This window comes from Bombina bombina, chromosome 3 (genome assembly GCF_027579735.1).
Source record: "Bombina bombina isolate aBomBom1 chromosome 3, aBomBom1.pri, whole genome shotgun sequence".
NCBI classification, from domain to species: domain Eukaryota; kingdom Metazoa; phylum Chordata; class Amphibia; order Anura; family Bombinatoridae; genus Bombina; species Bombina bombina.
In genome coordinates this window covers 648,765,109-648,785,055 of record NC_069501.1, presented here as the reverse complement: position 1 = coordinate 648,785,055, position 19,947 = coordinate 648,765,109, and the positions used below count along the sequence as shown (strand labels likewise).

General features: G+C 38.2%; 1 protein-coding gene across 1 annotated transcript in view; it reads left to right on the top strand.

Moving 5' to 3' along the window:
* The window catches only part of NXN (nucleoredoxin), a 457,846-nt gene that overhangs the window by 158,675 nt on the left and 279,224 nt on the right, over positions 1 to 19,947 (top strand). Inside the window, exon 2 of the mRNA XM_053707374.1 lies at positions 17,289 to 17,406. Coding sequence (XP_053563349.1) covers positions 17,289 to 17,406 — 118 coding nt within the window. The remainder of the gene's footprint in view (positions 1 to 17,288; positions 17,407 to 19,947) is intronic.

Sequence of the window (19,947 nt, the reverse complement as noted above, 5' to 3'; positions counted from 1 at the left end):
CCTAAAGTTGATGGGGCTATCTCTACTCTTTCTAAACGTACTACTATTCCTACGGCAGATAGCACTTTGTTTAAAGATCCTTTAGATAGGAAAATTTTAATCTTTTGTAAGAAAAGCTTATTTATGTTCAGGTAATTTACTTAGACCTGCTATATCTTTGGCTGATATTACAGCAGCTTCAACTTTTTGGTTGGAGACTTTAGCGCAACAAGTGTCAGATCATAATACTCATAGCATTGTTAAACTTCTTCAACATGCTAATAACTTTGTCTGTGATGCCATCTTTGATATCATTAGAGTTGATGTCAGGTATATGTCTTTAGCTATTTTAGCTAGAAGAGCTTTATGGCTTAAAACTTGGAATGCAGATATGTCTTCTAAGTCAACATTGCTTTCTCTTTCTTTCCAAGGTAATAAATTATTTGGTTCTCAGTTGGATTCTATTATTTCAACTGTTACTGGGGGGAAAGGAACTTTTTTGCCTCAGGACAAAAAATCTAAAGGTAAATATAGGGCTGCTAATCGTTTTCGTTCCTTTCGTCAGAATAAAGAACAGAAGCCTGACCCTTCCCCTAAAGGAACGGTTTCTGTTTGGAAACCATCTCCAGTCTGGAATAAATCCAAGCCTTTTAGAAAGCCAAAGCCAGCCCCCAAGTCCACATTAAGGTGCGGCCCTCATTCCAGCTCAGCTTTTAGGGGGCAGGTTACGATTTTTCAAAGAAATTTGGATCAATTCTGTTCACAATCTTTGGATTCAGAACATTGTTTCAGAAGGGTACAGAATTGGTTTCAAGATGAGACCTCCTGCAAAGAGATTTTTTCTTTCCCGTGTCCCAGTAAATCCAGTAAAAGCTCAAGCATTTCTGAATTGTGTTTCAGATCTAGAGTTGACTGGAGTAATTATGCCAGTTCCAGTTCAGGAACAGGAGATGGGGTTTTATTCAAATCTCTTCATTGTACCAAAGAAGAATTCCTTCAGACCAGTTCTGGATCTAAAAATATTGAATCGTTATGTAAGGATACCAACGTTCAAGATGGTAACTGTAAGGACTATCTTGCCTTTTGTTCAGCAAGGGAATTATATGTCCACAATAGATTTACAGGATGCATATCTGCATATTCCGATTCATCCGGATCATTATCGGTTCCTGAGATTCTCTTTTCTGGACAAGCATTACCAGTTTGTGGCTCTGCCGTTTGGCCTTGCTACAGCTCCAAGAATTTTTACAAAGGTTCTCGGTGCCCTTCTGTCTGTAATCAGAGAACAGGGTATTGTGGTATTTCCTTATTTGGACGATATCTTGGTACTTGCTCAGTCTTTACATTTAGCAGAATTTCATACAAATCGACTTGTGTTGTTTCTTCAAGATCATGGTTGGAGGATCAATTTACCAAAAAGTTCATTGATTCCTCAGACAAGGGTAACCTTTCTGGGTTTCCAAATAGATTCAGTGTCTATGACTCTGTCTTTAACAGACAAGAGGCGTCTAAAACTGATGGCAGCTTGTCGAAACCTTCAGTCACAATCATTCCCTTCGGTAGCCTTATGCATGGAAATTCTAGGTCTTATGACTGCTGCATCAGACGCGATCCCCTTTGCTCGTTTTCACATGCGACCTCTTCAGCTTTGTATGTTGAATCAATGGTGCAAGGATTACACAAAGATATCTCAATTAATATCTTTAAAACCGATTGTTCGACACTCTCTAACGTGGTGGACAGATCACCATCGTTTAATTCAGGGGGCTTCTTTTGTGCTTCCGACCTGGACTGTAATTTCAACAGATGCAAGTCTCACAGGTTGGGGAGCTGTGTGGGGATCTCTGACGGCACATGGAGTTTGGGAATCTCAGGAGGTGAGATTACCGATCAATATTTTGGAACTCCGTGCAATTTTCAGAGCTCTTCAGTTTTGGCCTCTTCTGAAGAGAGAATCGTTCATTTGTTTTCAGACAGACAATGTCACAACTGTGGCATACATCAATCATCAAGGAGGAACTCACAGTCCTCTGGCTATGAAAGAAGTATCTCGAATTTTGGTTTGGGCGGAATCCAGCTCCTGTCTAATCTCTGCGGTTCATATCCCAGGTGTAGACAATTGGGAAGCGGATTATCTCAGTCGCCAAACGTTGCATCCGGGTGAATGGTCTCTTCACCCAGAGGTATTTCTTCAGATCGTTCAAATGTGGGAACTTCCAGAAATAGATTTGATGGCGTCCCATCTAAACAAGAAACTTCCCAGGTATCTGTCCAGATCCCGGGATCCTCAGGCGGAGGCAGTGGATGCATTATCACTTCCTTGGAAGTATCATCTTGCCTATATCTTTCCGCCTCTAGTTCTTCTTCCAAGAGTAATCTCCAAGATTCTGAAGGAATGCTCGTTTGTTCTGCTGGTAGCTCCGGCATGGCCTCACAGGTTTTGGTATGCGGATCTTGTCTGGATGGCCTCTTGCCAACCGTGGACTCTTCCGTTAAGACCAGACCTTCTGTCACAAGGTCCTTTTTTCCATCAGGATCTGAAATCCTTAAATTTAAAGGTATGGAGATTGAACGCTTGATTCTTCGTCAAAGAGGTTTCTCTGACGCTGTGATTAATACTATGTTACAGGCTCGTAAATCTGTATCTAGAGAGATATATTATAGAGTCTGGAAGACTTATATTTTTTGGTGTATTTCTCATCATTTTTCCTGGCATTCTTTTAGAATTCCGAGAATTTTACAGTTTCTTCAGGATGGTTTAGATAAAGGTTTGTCCGCAAGTTCCTTGAAAGGACAAATCTCTGCTCTTTCTGTTCTTTTTCACAGAAAGATTGCTATTCTTCCTGATATTCATTGTTTTGTACAAGCTTTGGTTCGTATAAAACCTGTCATTAAGTCAATTTCTCCTCCTTGGAGTTTGAATTTGGTTCTGGGGGCTCTTCAAGCTCCTCCGTTTGAACCTATGCATTCATTGGACATTAAATTACTTTCTTGGAAAGTTTTGTTCCTTTTGGCCATCTCTTCTGCCAGAAGAGTTTCTGAATTATCTGCTCTTTCTTGTGAGTCTCCTTTTCTGATTTTTCATCAGGATAAGGCGGTGTTGCGAACTTCTTTTGAATTTTTACCTAAAGTTGTGAATTCCAACAACATTAGTAGAGAAATTGTGGTTCCTTCATTATGTCCTAATCCTAAGAATTCTAAGGAGAAATCGTTGCATTCTTTGGATGTTGTTAGAGCTTTGAAATATTATGTTGAAGCTACTAAATCTTTCAGAAAGACTTCTAGTCTATTTGTTATCTTTTCCGGTTTTAGAAAAGGCCAGAAAGCTTCTGCCATTTCTTTGGCATCTTGGTTGAAATCTTTAATTCATCTTGCCTATGTTGAGTCGGGTAAAACTCCGCCTCAGAGAATTACAGCTCATTCTACTAGGTCAGTTTCTACTTCCTGGGCGTTTAGGAATGAAGCTTCGGTTGATCAGATTTGCAAAGCAGCAACTTGGTCCTCTTTGCATACTTTTACTAAATTCTACCATTTTGATGTATTTTCTTCTTCTGAAGCAGTTTTTGGTAGAAAAGTACTTCAGGCAGCGGTTTCAGTTTGAATCTTCTGCTTATGTTTTTCGTTAAACTTTATTTTGGGTGTGGATTATTTTCAGCAGGAATTGGCTGTCTTTATTTTATCCCTCCCTCTCTAGTGACTCTTGTGTGGAAAGATCCACATCTTGGGTAATCATTATCCCATACGTCACTAGCTCATGGACTCTTGCTAATTACATGAAAGAAAACATAATTTATGTAAGAACTTACCTGATAAATTCATTTCTTTCATATTAGCAAGAGTCCATGAGGCCCGCCCTTTTTTTGGGGTGGTTATGATTTTTTTTTTTTTTTTTGTATAAAGCACAATTATTCCAATTCCTTATTTTATATGCTTTCGCACTTTTTTCTTATCACCCCACTTCTTGGCTATTCGTTAAACTGAATTGTGGGTGTGGTGAGGGGTGTATTTATAGGCATTTTGAGGTTTGGGAAACTTTGCCCCTCCTGTTAGGAATGTATATCCCATACGTCACTAGCTCATGGACTCTTGCTAATATGAAAGAAATTAATTTATCAGGTAAGTTCTTACATAAATTATGTTTTTTTGTGACACTCTAAGCTATGGTTGGGCACTTTATTTATAAAGTTATAAATATATGTCTTTAAACTTATATTTGCCATGATTCAGGATGATCAATATTCCTTATTTCAGACAGTCAGTTTCATTATTTGGGATAATGCATATGAATAATCAATTTTTTTCTTACCATAAAAATTGTTTCAATTGACTTTTTTTCCCTGTTGGCTGTTAGGCTTGCGGGGGCTGAAAATGCTTCAATTTATTGCGTCATTCTTGGCGCGGTCTTTTTTGGCGCAAAATTATTTTTTGTCATTTCCGGCATCATACTTGTCGCCGGAAGTTGTTCGTGATTGCGTCATTTTTTTTACGTTTTTGCGCCAAAAATGTCGGCGTCACCGGATGTGGCGTCATTCTTGGCGCCAAACAATTTTAGGCGCCAATAATGTGGGCGTCTTTTTTGGCATTCAAAAAATGTGGGCGTCATTCTTGTCTCCACCTTTTTTTCACATTATTTCAGTCTCATTTTTCATTGCTTCTGGTTGCTAGAGGCTTGTTCATTGGCATTTTTTTCCCATTCCTGAAACTGTCATTTAAGGAATTTGATCAATTTTGCTTTATATGTTGTTTTTTCTTTTACGTATTGCAAGATGTCTCAAATTGACCCTGGATCAGAATCTACTTCTGGAAAGACGCTGCCTGATGCTGGTTCTACCAAAGCTAAGTGCATTTGTTGTAAACTTGTGGTAACTGTTCCTCCGGCTGTAGTTTGTGATGAATGTTATGATAAACTTGCTAATGCAGATAGTATTTCCATTAGTAATATTCCATTACCTGTTGCTGTTCCCTCAACATCTAATACTCAGGATGTTCCTGTTAATATAAAAGAATTTGTTTCTAAATCTATTAGGAAGGCTATGTCTGTTATTCCTCCTTCCAGTAAACGTAAAAGGTCTTTTAAAACTTCTAATTTTTCAGATGAATTTTTAAATGACCATCATCATTCTGATTTGTCTATTTCTGATGAGGACTTTTCTGGTTCAGAGGATTCTGTCTCAGATATTGACACTGATAAATCTTCATATTTATTTAAAATGGAATTTATTCGCTCTTTACTTAAAGAAGTTTTAATCGCATTGGAGATGGAGGAATCTAGTCCTCTTGATACTAAATCTACTAAGCGTTTAAATCCGGTTTTTAAACCTCCTATAGTTATTCCAGAAGTTTTTCCTGTCCCTGATGCTATTTCTGAAGTAATTTCTAGGGAATGGAATAATCTGGGTACTTCATTTACTCCTTCTCAAAGGTTTAAGAAATTGTACCCTGTGCCATCTGACAGATTAGAGTTTTGGGACAAAATCCCTAAAGTTGATGGGGCTATCTCTACTCTTTCTAAACGTACTACTATTCCTACGGCAGATAGCACTTTGTTTAAAGATCCTTTAGATAGGAAAATTTTAATCTTTTGTAAGAAAAGCTTATTTATGTTCAGGTAATTTACTTAGACCTGCTATATCTTTGGCTGATATTACAGCAGCTTCAACTTTTTGGTTGGAGACTTTAGCGCAACAAGTGTCAGATCATAATACTCATAGCATTGTTAAACTTCTTCAACATGCTAATAACTTTGTCTGTGATGCCATCTTTGATATCATTAGAGTTGATGTCAGGTATATGTCTTTAGCTATTTTAGCTAGAAGAGCTTTATGGCTTAAAACTTGGAATGCAGATATGTCTTCTAAGTCAACATTGCTTTCTCTTTCTTTCCAAGGTAATAAATTATTTGGTTCTCAGTTGGATTCTATTATTTCAACTGTTACTGGGGGGAAAGGAACTTTTTTGCCTCAGGACAAAAAATCTAAAGGTAAATATAGGGCTGCTAATCGTTTTCGTTCCTTTCGTCAGAATAAAGAACAGAAGCCTGACCCTTCCCCTAAAGGAACGGTTTCTGTTTGGAAACCATCTCCAGTCTGGAATAAATCCAAGCCTTTTAGAAAGCCAAAGCCAGCCCCCAAGTCCACATGAAGGTGCGGCCCTCATTCCAGCTCAGCTTTTAGGGGGCAGGTTACGATTTTTCAAAGATATTTGGATCAATTCGATTCACAGTCTTTGGCTTCAGAACATTGTTTCACAAGGGTACAGAATAGGTTTCAAGGTAAGGCCGCCTGCAAGAAGATTTTTTCTCTCTTGCATTCCAATAAACCCAGTGAAGGCTCAGGCGTTTCTGAAATGTGTTTGAGATCTAGAGTTGGCTGGGGTAATTGTGCCAGTTCCAGTTCTGGAACAGGGTCTGGGGTTTTACTCAAATCTATTCATTGTACCAAAGAAGGAGAATTCCTTCAGACCAGTTCTGGATCTAAAAATATTGAATCGTTATGTAAGGATACCAACATTCAAAATGGTAACTATAAGGACTATTCTGCCTTTTTTTCAGCAAGGGCATTATATGTCTACAATAGATTTACAGGATGCATATCTTCATATTCCGATTCATCCAGATCATTTTCAGTTTCTGAGATTCTCTTTTCTAGACAAGCATTACCAGTTTGTGGCCCTGCCGTTTGGCCTAGCGACAGCTCCAAGGATCTTTTCAAAGGTTCTCGGTGCCCTTCTATCTGTAATCAGAGAACAGGGTATTGCGGTATTTCCTTATTTGGACGATATCTTGGTACTTGCTCAGTCTTCACATTCTGCAGAATCTCATACGAAACGACTTGTGTCGTTTCTTCAAAAACATGGTTGGAGGATCAATTTACCAAAGAGTTAATTGATTCTTCAGACAAGAGTAACCTTTTTAGGTTTCCAAATAGATTCAGTGTTCATGACCTTATCTCTAACAGAAAAGAGACGTCTGAAATTGGTTTCAGCTTGTCGAAACCTTCAGTCTCAATCATTCCCTTCGGTAGCTTTATGCATTGAAATTCTAGGTCTCATGACTGCTGCATCGGACGCGATCCCCTTTGCTCGTTTTCACATGCGACCTCTTCAGCTTTGTATGCTGAACCAGTGGTGCAGGGATTATACAAAGATATCACAATTGATATCCTTAAATCCGAATGTACGACACTCTCTGATGTGGTGGACAGATCACCATCGTTTAGTCCAACGGGCTTCTTTTGTTCTTCCAACCTGGACTGTGATCTCAACAGATGCGAGTCTAACAGTTTGGGGAGCTGTTTGGGAATCTCAGGAGGCAAGATTACCAATCAACATTTTGGAACTCCGTGCGATTTTCAGAGCTCTTCAGTTCTGGCCTCTTCTGAAGAGAGAATCGTTCATTTGTTTTCAGATGGACAATGTCACAACCGTTGCATATGTCAATCATCAAGGGGGGACTCACAGTCCTCAGGCTATGAAAGAAGTATCTCGGATACTTGTATGGGCGGAATCCAGCTCCTGTCTTATCTCTGCGGTTCACATCCCAGGTGTAGACAATTGGGAAGCGGATTATCTCAGTCGCCAGACGTTACATCCGGGCGAATGGTCTCTTCACCCAGAGGTATTTCTTCAGATTGTTCAAATCTGGGGATTTCCAGAAATAGATCTGATGGCTTCTCATCTAAACAAGAAACTTCCCAGGTATCTGTCCAGATCCAGGGATTCTCAGGCGGAGGTAGTGGATGCGTTGTTGCTTCCCTGGAATTATCATCCTGCCTATATCTTTCCGCCTCTAGTTCTTTTTCCAAGAGTGATTTCCAAAATTTAAAAGGAACGTTCGTTTGTACTGCTGGTGGCTCCAGCATGGCCTCACAGGTTTTGGTATGCGGATCTTGTTCGGATGGCTACTTGCCAACCTTGGACTCTTCCGTTAAGACCAGATCTTCTATCTCAAGGCCCTTTTTTCCATGAGGATCTCAAATCATTAAATTTTAAGTTATGGAGATTGAACGCTTGATTCTTAGTCATAGAGGTTTCTCTGACTCCGTAATTAATACTATGTTGCAGGCTCGTAAATCTGTGTCTAGGAAGATTTATTATCGAGTCTGGAAGACTTACATTTCTTGGTGTTCTTCTCATAAATTCTCCTGGCATTCTTTTAGAATTCCTAGAATTTTACAGTTTCTTCAGGATGGTTTGGATAAAGGTTTGTTTGCAAGTTCCTTGAAAGGACAAATTTCTGCTCTTTCTGTTCTTTTTCACAGAAAGATTGCTAATCTTCCTGATATTCATTGTTTTGTACATTCTTTGGCTCGTATAAAACCTGTCATTAAGTCAATCTCTCCTCCTTGGAGTCTTAATTTGGTTCTGAGGGCTTTACAAGCTCCTCCGTTTGAACCTATGCATTCTCTGGATATTAAATTACTTTCTTGGAAAGTTCTGTTCCTTTTGGCCATCTCTTCTGCTAGAAGAGTTTCTGAGTTATCTGCTCTTTCTTGTGAATCTCCTTTTTCTTTTCTTTTCTTTTTCTGATTTTTCATCAGGATAAGGCGGTGTTGCGGACTTCATTTAAATTTTTACCTAAGGTTGTGAATTCTAACAACATTAGTAGATAAATTGTTGTTCCTTCATTATGTCCTAATCCTAAGAATTCTCTGGAGAAATCTTTACATTCTTTGGATGTAGTGAGAGCTTTAAAATATTATGTTGAAGCTACTAAAGATTTTAGAAAGATCTCTAGTCTATTTGTTATCTTTTCTGGTTCCAAGAAAGGTCAGAAGGCCACCGCCATTTCTTTGGCGTCTTGGTTGAAGTCTTTGATTCATCATGCTTATGTTGAGTCGGGTAAAACTCCGCCTCAAAGGATTACAGCTCATTCTACTAGGTCAGTTTCTACTTCCTGGGCGTTTAGGAATGAAGCTTCTGTTGATCAGATTTGCAAAGCAGCAACTTGGTCTTCTTTGCATACTTTTACTAAATTCTACCATTTTGATGTGTTTTCCTGTTCTGAAGCAGTTTTTGGTAGAAAAGTACTTCAGGCAGCTGTTTCAGTTTGATTCTTCTTCTTATAATTTCAGTTTTTTTCATTATTAAGATTAAAACTTTTGTTTTGGGTTGTGGATTATTTATCAGCGGAATTGGCTGTCTTTATTTTATCCCTCCCTCTCTAGTGACTCTTGCGTGGAAGTTCCACATCTTGGGTATTTATTATCCCATACGTCACTAGCTCATGGACTCTTGCTAATTACATGAAAGAAAACATAATTTATGTAAGAACTTACCTGATAAATTCATTTCTTTCATATTAGCAAGAGTCCATGAGGCCCACCCCTTTTTGTGGTGGTTATGATTTTTGTATAAAGCACAATTATTCCAATTCCTTATTTTGATGCTTTCGCTCCTTTCTTATCACCCCACTTCTTGGCTATTCGTTAAACTGAATTGTGGGTGTGGTGAGGGGTGTATTTATAGGCATTTTGAGGTTTGGGAAACTTTGCCCCTCCTGGTAGGAATGTATATCCCATACGTCACTAGCTCATGGACTCTTGCTAATATGAAAGAAATGAATTTATCAGGTAAGTTCTTACATAAATTATGTTTTCCTTGCATTGGGGGGTTCCTCTTCATTCTGTAACAAGGATTTCATCTCACAAGGTGCTACTTCCACAAAGCGATGGATTTAATTTTTAGTCAGCTGGAGCAAAATTGAGACAAACAGGATACACAGAGAACAATAGAGGAAAAATAAGTTTGGGGATTCTCAGCTCACCAAATAGTATACCGTTCAAACAGCTGATCCACCCACCCCAAGGGACAACCACCTGGATGCAATTATGTATCCAAACAAGAAATGCACTCACAGGAAAATTTGTGTCTCAGAAAACCAAAATTTATTTATCATTTCGGGGAAATCTGCATCCCCATTTCGGGGAAATCTGTATATATAAAGCGTAGAAATAAGCACTCACTGGTCTTCAGATAGCAAAGTCAACAAAAAATCTTTATTGCGTGCTGTGACGTTTTGGGATTAAATACAGTCCCTTCCTCTGACATTTATAAAGTGAAACAAAGCTGCGTTTTATAGGCCCTCAGACCTGAGATTCTTTGTTACTGTTCAGTTACGACTAGGGACCCTGAGGTTCGTTTTAGGTTTTATTTAAGTTTTATTTTTATTTGTCAGTTTGGAGTTTGCTTATAAGCAGATTGCTCACTATGACACGTTTGACAAGATGGGAGCCAGTCTGGAGAAGTCCTGTATACGGGAGTGTGATGAGGTAACAAGAGGAGGAGAGTAGGAGGTCATGAGCGAAGGGGATGGGAGGGAGAGTATCTGGATACAAGGTCTGAGATATAGGGGGGAGCAGTGCAGTTGAGGGCTTTGTATGTCAGAGTGAGAATTTTGTGTTTAATTCTAGAGGCAAGAGGAAGCCAATGATGGCAGAGAGGTGCAGCAGATGAAGAGCTACGTGTAAGGAAGGTGGGTCTGGCAGAGGCATTTATTATGGATTGTAAAGGAGCTCGGTGGCAGATGGGGAGACCAGAGAGGACAGAGTTGCAGTAATCGAGGCGGGAAAGAATGAGAGAGTGGATTAAAATCTTTGTTGTGTCTTGTGTAAGGAAGTGTCTAATTTTCGAGATGTTTTTAAGGTGGAAGCTGCAGGCTTTAGCCAAGGACTGAATGTGAGGAGTGAAAGAAAGATCTGAGTTAAATGTGACCCCGAGACATCGGGCATGTGGGGTAGGGGTAATGATGGAGTTGTCCACAGTTATAGAGAGATTGGGGGTGGAGATTTTTGAAGAAGGGGGGAATATGAGGAGCTCAGTTTTGGAGAGATGTAGTTTGAGGTAGTGAGAGGACATCCAGGAAGAGATGTGAGAAAGACAGTGAAACGGGTTAGCAAGAAAGGAGATAGGTCTGGTGCAGAGAAGTAGATTTGGTTGTCGTCGGCATACAAATGATATTGTAAACCATGGGACTTTATTAGGGAACCAAGTGATGACATGTAGATTGAGAAGAGAAGGGGACCGAGGACAGAGGCTTGCGGTACTCTGACAGATAGTGGTGACGGGGCAAAGGAGGCTCCAGAGAAGGCTTTGAGGTTTTGAAGCAAAAGAGGGTGGTCAACAGTGTCAAAGGCTGCGGACAGATCAAGGAGGATAAGCAGAGAGAAGAGGCCTTTTGATTTTGCTCTAAGTAGGTCGTTGGTAACCTTAATGGTTGCTGTCTCTGTGGAGGAATGCAAAACTCTCCTCCCCTTGGAGACTGATACTGTGAGCCATGGCTAGCTGTGCATTGGCTAAACCTCGTAAATTATAACAAGGGTGGTGTCTTTGACAAGACAAAGAAAGTTTAGTTTAAATGTATGTAACGGAAATACTTTTGGTTAGAATTGCCCTGGGACCCAAGCCACTAACATCATGAACAGCAGTTCTCCACATATCTAAAGGAACTTGGTAATAAGTTGGATATTGTGTTTCTATGTTTATGTCCCATTTTCTTTTTAAAGAATTGTAACTTTGCAACTGTATGTTATTTTGAATGTCATTATAATTTCGGAACTGTGTAACCTGTATTGATATTTTTGTTATTAAACACATAGAAAATCTCCTTCTGTCTTTGGGCTCTAATATTTGATTCACTCTCCTTTTGAGACCAGGTTAAAGGCACGTTAACTAATGGTTAAATTGTGAGTTTTTGGGGGTTCCAAAACGCCCCATTAAGTTTTGATGGTGGCAGAAATTGTTAATTAGAGCAGTGTGGACAGGATTTGGAGATTAATGTGGTGTCCCTTTTTAAGGTCCTTTTGTAGAGTTACAAGGTTAAGGGAACCAGAGCTGTGTGCTATTAACCCCTTCATGTCCACACCTCTCTATTGTGACGTTGAAAATAATTATTTAGCTTTGATAATTTACTTATATGCGGGGTTTTGTAATTCTCCTTGGTAGAGAAAAGGAAATTTTAAATATCTCTTAATTTCCATTTATTGACTCAGTTCTTGTAGTAGCAATCACCAAGTCTCCCTTTTTTTAAATGTATGGTTTTTGTAAAAAGAAAAAAGTACAGGTAGCAAATCCTTTTATCCAAACTTCTTGGGACCAGAAAAGGTTTGGATTTTGGAATATTTGTATCTGTAAAATAGGACAGTTTGGAGAGGGGGGATGCACCAAGTGTAAACAATAATATATTCTTTCATTTAAGCAATATTTACAGGGAGTGCAGAATTATTAGGCAAGTTGTATTTTTGAGGATTAATTTTATTATTGAACAACAACCATGTTCTCAATGAACCCAAAAACTCATTAATATCAAAGCTGAATAGTTTTGGAAGTAGTTTTTTAGTTTGTTTTTAGTTATAGCTATTTTAGGGGGATATCTGTGTGTGCAGGTGACTATTACTTTGCATAATTATTAGGCAACTTAAGAAAAAACAAATATATACCCATTTCAATTATTTATTTTTACCAGTGAAACCAATATAACATCTCAACATTCACAAATATACATTTCTGACATTCAAAAACAAAACAAATCAGTGACCAATATAGCCACCTTTCTTTGCAAGGACACTCAAAAGCCTGCCATCCATGGATTATGTCAGTGTTTTGATCTGTTCACCATCAACATTGCGTGCAGCAGCAACCACAGCCTCCCAGACACTGTTCAGAGAGGTGTACTGTTTTCCCTCCTTGTAAATCTCACATTTGATGATGGACCACAGGTTCTCAATGGGGTTCAGATCAGGTGAACAAGGAGGCCATGTCATTAGATTTTCTTCTTTTATACCCTTTCTTGCCAGCCACGCTGTGGAGTACTTGTACGCGTGTGATGGAGCATTGTCCTGCATGAAAATCATGTTTTTCTTGAAGGATGCAGACTTCTTCCTGTACCACTGCTTGAAGAAGGTGTCTTCCAGAAACTGGCAGTAGGACTGGGAGTTGAGCTTGACTCCATCCTCAACCCGAAAAGGCCCCACAAGCTCATTTTTGATGATACCAGCCCAAACCAGTACTCCACCTCCACCTTGCTGGCGTCTGAGTCGGACTGGAGATCTCTGCCCTTTACCAATCCAGCCACGGGCCCATCCATCTGGCCCATCAAGACTCACTCTCATTTCATCAGTCCATAAAACCTTAGAAAAATCAGTCTTGAGATATTTCTTGGCCCAGTCTTGACGTTTCAGCTTGTGTGTCTTGTTCAGTGGTGGTCGTCTTTCAGCCTTTCTTACCTTGGCCATGTCTCTGAGTATTGCACACCTTGTGCTTTTGGGCACTCCAGTGATGTTGCAGCTCTGAAATATGGCCAAACTGGTGGCAAGTGGCAGCTTGGCAGCTTGGCAGCTGCATGCTTGACTTTTCTCAGTTCATGGGCAGTTATTTTGCGCCTTGGTTTTTCCACACGCTTCTTGCGACCCTGTTGACTATTTTGAATGAAACGCTTGATTGTTCGATGATCACGCTTCAGAAGCTTTGCAATTTTAAGAGTGCTGCATCCCTCTGCAAGATATCTCACTATTTTTGACTTTTCTGAGCCTGTCAAGTCCTTCTTTTGACCCATTTTGCCAAAGGAAAGGAAGTTGCCTAATAATTATGCACACCTGATATAGGGTGTTGATGTCATTAGACCACACCCCTTCTCATTACAGAGATGCACATCACCTAATATGCTTAATTGGTAGGCTTTCGAGCCTATACAGCTTGGAGTAAGACAACATGCATAAAGAGGATGATGTGGTCAAAATACTAATTTGCCTAATAATTCTGCACTCCCTGTACATGTCATAATACCGCTTATACATGCAACCTAAAGATAGTTTTATATGTTTTAATACTTTTGTATTCATAGTACCATCAGAAAGATAGTACCTGTATAATATGGGGTTCTGCATACTGGGTAATGCACTCCTCTCTGGGGGAGTGGAAATAATACAATTATCAGAGTTTAATTAAAGGAAAAGCAGAAAGTGCATAGCAACTTTTTTATTTATAATTAAACATTTTGGGCCAAATTACAAGAGGTGCAGTATATAATGCTCCGGCTCGCACGCTAACTCTGCTAGAAGTAAGGTTTTTGCGTTGCTCGGGTAATACTCATATTACAAGTTGAAAGTAAAACAAACACGTTGCATACAAAAAGCTGAACTACGAATATCGCAGTCATGTTAACGTATTCCACCAAAGAAGTCAGTAAAGCAAAAAAAGTGGGGGGGGGAAACCGTACACCCTACTTGCAAGTAAACCCGATCGCATATTCTCTAGTGTTCTAGCCCAACGTGAAAATTTGAGTTTAATGTGTAATATTTTTCTTTGGCCAGTGCTGCGCCTAGAAAATAAGCCAAGAAATGGAAACTAATAAAATGTAATTTCCCTTTCTCTAAATGTTAGGTCTCACAGCATAGATTTACAATGCTGAATTGCTTTATAAAATCACAATGAAAATATGTGCATTGAAACCTCATACCTGTTCTATTAGAAAATATTCATGTGTTTCTTGTTTGCAATCACTTTTCCAATATTGAGACCTAAGAAGCATCAAACTGAGTTTAAAAATGTAATGCTTAGGGCTTCCAAACGTTTACTGACTTGTGGCCCTAATTTGCGGAAGGGATACAGACAATATTGCTTGGTCTGTCACAGCAAGATATGGAGTTACTCAAGCAAGGCCATTGATGAAATTTAGTGAGTCATTGGAAAATGTTAGTCTCTTCCCGTAGGAAATTTAAACTTTACATCATCATGGTAAAGAAAACTGGGAAGTGACGACGTGCACTAAAGAACTTGTCTTTAAATTTGATGTCCCTGTTCCTGATTTATTAACACTGTGTGTATTACACGGCTTGATAAATTCATTCAAAACTTAGGAGCCGCTTAGAATGTAATGGAACCAGATGTACAATATGTTTTAGGAGCCAGAGAATTTATTTTTTATTGTTATAAATGTAGAAACTTTCAATAAGTTAGGGGCCATAACTTTGACGCCATGTTTGCTTTGCTCCTGGGATTTGTTAAAACATAGTTGTTTTAATTTAATTATTATTGAATGTTCTGAAGTCTAGAACTATTTTACAGGTACCAATTCAACATTTACATTTGTGTAATAACTTGGTATTATTTTAAAGTTGTCAATGTAGCACATGTACGGAGTAACTGAACATTATGTTTGAGATAAAATCCATTTTTTTCCACTTAATTTTTACTCTCTTTTTTTAAAGAGATATTTTATAGTCGAATTTACATGTTCTAAATCATTAGAGCATTCAAATTATGCACTGTTTGCTTTGTAATTCTGTGAAACAAATATATATATATATATAAAGCAAAGCAAAATTGGTGATAAAAGTAAATTGGAAAGTTGTTTAAAATTATGTGCACTATTTGAATAATGAAAGTTTTTTTGGACTTGACTGTCCCTTTAAAAACCTTAATAAATGCTAGATGGAATGATGCATTTGAAGAAAAGATTAGTAAGTGAATAACATGGTAGATGTATTTTTTTAAAATTTTATCAGCTGTTTAAATATCAACAAAATAAGTGTAAAGTTTTAGTGTCTTTTAAAGCAATGGGAGCTGCCATGTTGTAACGTAGGTTCCATTCTCTGCTGTGGTCAATTAAGGACAGTTATACATAGGTCACTAGAGTGTGCAGCCAATGGCTTCGTGGAATACAACAGTGTTCTGCACTTACATTTCTAACAGGAATTGAAAAGTTCACAATTTCAGAATGGAATTACAGGAAAAGGAGACAAAATAAATAATAAAAGTATATTGCAGATTTTTGTTTATACATACGATTTATCATTTTAAATGTGTTTAATGTCCCTTTTTAACGTAGGTGCTTCTTTAAGCACTATATAGGTTATGTTTGGGGATGCAGCTGTATGTAGCCTTTAGTATGATTAAGTTTCTAGTATACGTTAACTAGTCTGCAATTGTGTTTTGTGAGTGGGAACAAGTCCAGCTGCAACCACTGAACGTTGTTAAATTATGGTTTAGTGCTATGGCTTTTTTCCCATACATGTTAAAAAATCAATATAGAAAAATGCAATAATAATTTGATGGTAATTTTTCATGTTATTATATGCAAACAAGTGTTAAGGTTTATGGCTATTTTCCAGCATGAGCACGAGTAGTCTTGCTTTCGCCCACGTGCTCACTGCTTCTTGCCAACATTCCTATTTAATACAGCACCTTTTGGCGTTCACTACTGGAATTACATTCCATGTGTTGGATTAAGCAATAAAACAGATCTATTCTTCTGTCTGAAATGTTTGCAAAGCACCTAGGTATAAATCAGTGTATCGAGTAGGCTCTTACTTTTCCAGTTTTTAAACTGCTTTATTTATTTAGAACATCTATGACTTCTGTCTGAAGATTGTGAAAATAAAACTTAGCTGGGTTTTCACAATCCCATAAATGTGGACGTAAAGATTCCTGGAAAACTACCTGGCTACTCTGGTTTTTCACATCTGTAACATCCTGCATCTCTCTTTACCATTTGTTTAGCTTTGTGTGAGTTCATTTAACAAATACAGTTTTGTTGTGGTCTTACTTATTTGCTGGGAAATTAGCCTATTGCTTATACAGACCTCTCTAGTGGTTAAAGGGGCTTAGAAAAGCACAATGCAATCATTTAAAGCTAGGACCTAGGGTGACGAGAAGCCCATGTTACCAATGGCATTTTGTTGTGAGCATAAACTGTTTTAAAGCCATGAAATTAAATTCATTCAAATGAAAGAGCAGAATTTAAACCTATTTTAATTGTCGGTTTTTATGTTTGTTTTTTTATGACAATTTTGAAGTAAAAGCTGTTGAAATACCACTGTCTGGCTCCTAAATTTTAAAGATATTTGTTGACCCCCGGGAGTACAGTGTTCTTTTAATTTTAAAAACTTTTCAATGGATGGTAATTTTCGTATATATTCTTTTTTACATCATTATTTCATGTGTGCATTATAGGAGTGCAATAAAACTACTATTATCAGGTTTGTCATATATGCATAACAGCACAAAAGAAAAACAGGGTTAGGGTTGCACTTTGTTTTTTTCCTGATGATTTTCAATAAAAAATGTAAACAAATTTTATAGACATATAGTTCTGCAAGTGTATAAATTATATGTACTTTTGAGGTCTCATTTCTTCCTTTCAATTTGAAAGTCTTTAAAGACTTATTTTAAATCTAGAGACTTTGCAGAAATAAAAATAAAAAATCTTTAGAAAAGGTATTTATGCAATTTAGTTATTATTTAGTATTATACTTCAAATATTGTTACCCAGTTATGTATAAATACAATTTTTTTTCTTCCCTCTTGCTTTGCAGCTAAAATTATGGAACAAGTATAGAATTTCCAACATTCCCTCACTTATATTCATTGAGGCATCTACAGGGAAAATTGTATGCAGAAATGGCCTCCTGCTAATTAGAGATGACCCAGAAGGTGAGTAATATACAGTGTATGATCCATCTGCACCTGTTTAACAGGTATGTCACATGTATTTGCATTCTGAAAAATATTGGTATTTTTTTTTTTCCTTGCAAGATTTAAATGGTTGCTCTACAGTAGGTTTCCATTTCTGGCATCCATCTACTTCAGCAGGTTTTATAGTCTGATACATGTCTTACCAGAGTGAATTTTATTTAAATTACTAGTCAGTAAGACTGATTTAAAATTTTTTTCAGTGGTCTTAAGTTTCTGGCCCTGGTGCTATATGCGGGCCTCACTTGTTTGTTTATTAAATTACGGCTAGATTACGAGTTTTGCGGTATGAGTGAAAGAGCAGCGTTAAGGCTTTTTTTCACTACCGCTGGTATTAAGAGTCTTGCAGGTTTAGCTGCACCGCACACTTTTTTGGGCGTAACGCAACGTAACTACCGCAGCTTTCCAAAAGTCCTTTTTCAATGCGACTTCCTTTGCGCCGGTATTACGAGTTTGCCTGGGAGGCCAAAAAGTGAGCGGTACAGCCCATAACTACAAGATCCGTACCGTAAATCAGTTATGGGTTTTATGCTACAGCGCCATAACATAAAACTCATAACTAAAGTGCTAAAAAGTACACTAATACACATAAACTATCTATTAACCCCTAAACCGAGGCCCGCATCGCAAACACTAAAATAAAATTCATAACCCCTAATCTACGGCTCCGCACATCGCCGCCACTATAATAAACATATTAACCCCTAAACCGTCACACTCCCGCATCATAAACACTAGTTAAATATTATTAACCCCTAATCTGCTGTCCCTAACATCGCTGCAACCTACATTAGTTATTAACCCCTAATCTGCTGTCCCTAACATCGCCGCCACTATACTAAAGTTATTAACCCCTAAACCTATCCCTAAGTCTAACCCTAACACCCCTAACTTTAATATAATTAAAATAAATCTAAATAAAAATTACTATCATTAACTAAATAATTCCTATTTAAAACGAAATACTTACCTATAAAATAAACCCTAACCTAGCTACAATATAACTAATAGTTACATTGTAGCTATCTTAGGTTTTATTTTTTTTTCACAGCCAAGTTTGTATTTATTTTAACTAGATAGAATAGTTACTAAATAGTTTCTAACTATTTACTAACTACCTAGTTAAAATAAATACAAATTTACCTGTCAAATAAAACCTAACCTGAGTTACACTAACACCTAACCTTACACTACAATTAAATAAATTACATTTATTAAATACAATTAACTAAATTACAAACCCCCCCACTAAATTACACAAATAAAAAAGAAATTATCAAATATTTAAACTAATTACACCTAATCTAATAGCCCTATCAAAATAATAAAGCCCCCAAAATAAAAAAAACCCTAGCCTAAACTAAACTGCCAATAGCCCTTAAAAGGGCCTTTTGCGGGGCATTGCCACAAAGAAATCAGCTCTTTTACCTGTAAAAAAAATAATACAACCAACCCCCCAAATAAAATCCTATCTATATAACCTAAGCTCCCCATTGCCCTGAAAAGGGCATTTGTATGGGCATTGCCCTTTAAAAGTGCATTTAGCTCTTTTTCCGCCCCAAACCCTAAGCTAAAAATAAAACCCACCCAATAAACCCTTTACAAAAACCTAACACTAACCCCCGAAGATCCACTTACAGTTTTTGAAGACCCGACATCCATCCTCAACGAAGCCGGCAGAAGTCTTCATCCAGACGGCATCTTCTATCTTCATCCATCCGGCGCAGAGCGGCTCCATCTTCAAGACATCTGGCGCGGAGCATCCTCTTCAATCGACAGCTCTTCCAGAATGAAGATTCCTTTAAGGGACGTCATCCAAGATGGCATCCCTTGAATTCCAATTGGCTGATAGAATCAGAATTAAAGGGTAAAAAATCCTATTAGCTGATGCAATCAGCCAATATGATTGAGCTTCAATCTTATTGGCTGATCCAATCGGCCAATAGGATTGAGCTCGCATTCTATTGGCTGTTCCAATCAGCCAATAGAATGCAAGCTCAATCCTATTGGCTGATTGCATCAGCCAATAGGATTTTTTACCCTTTAATTCCGAATGGCTGATAGAATTCTATTAGCCAATCGGAATTCAAGGGACGCCATCTTGGATGACGTCCCTTAAAGGAACCTTCATTCTGGAAGAGCCGTTGATTGAAGAGGATGCTCCGCGCCGGATAGGATTGAGCTCGCATTCTATTGGCTGTTCCTATCAGCCAATAGAATGCAAGCTCAATCCTATTAGCTGATTGCATCAGCCAATAGGATTTTTTACCCTTTAATTCCGATTGGCTGATAGAATTCTATTAGCCAATCGGAATTCAAGGGACGCCATCTTGGATGACGTCCCTTAAAGGAACCTTCATTCTGGAAGAGCCGTTGATTGAAGAGGATGCTCCGCGCCGGATGTCTTGAAGATGGAGTCGCTCCGCGCAGGATGGATGAAGATAGAAGATGCCGTCTGGATGAAGACTTCGGCCGGCTTGGTTGAAGACTTCGGCCGGCTTG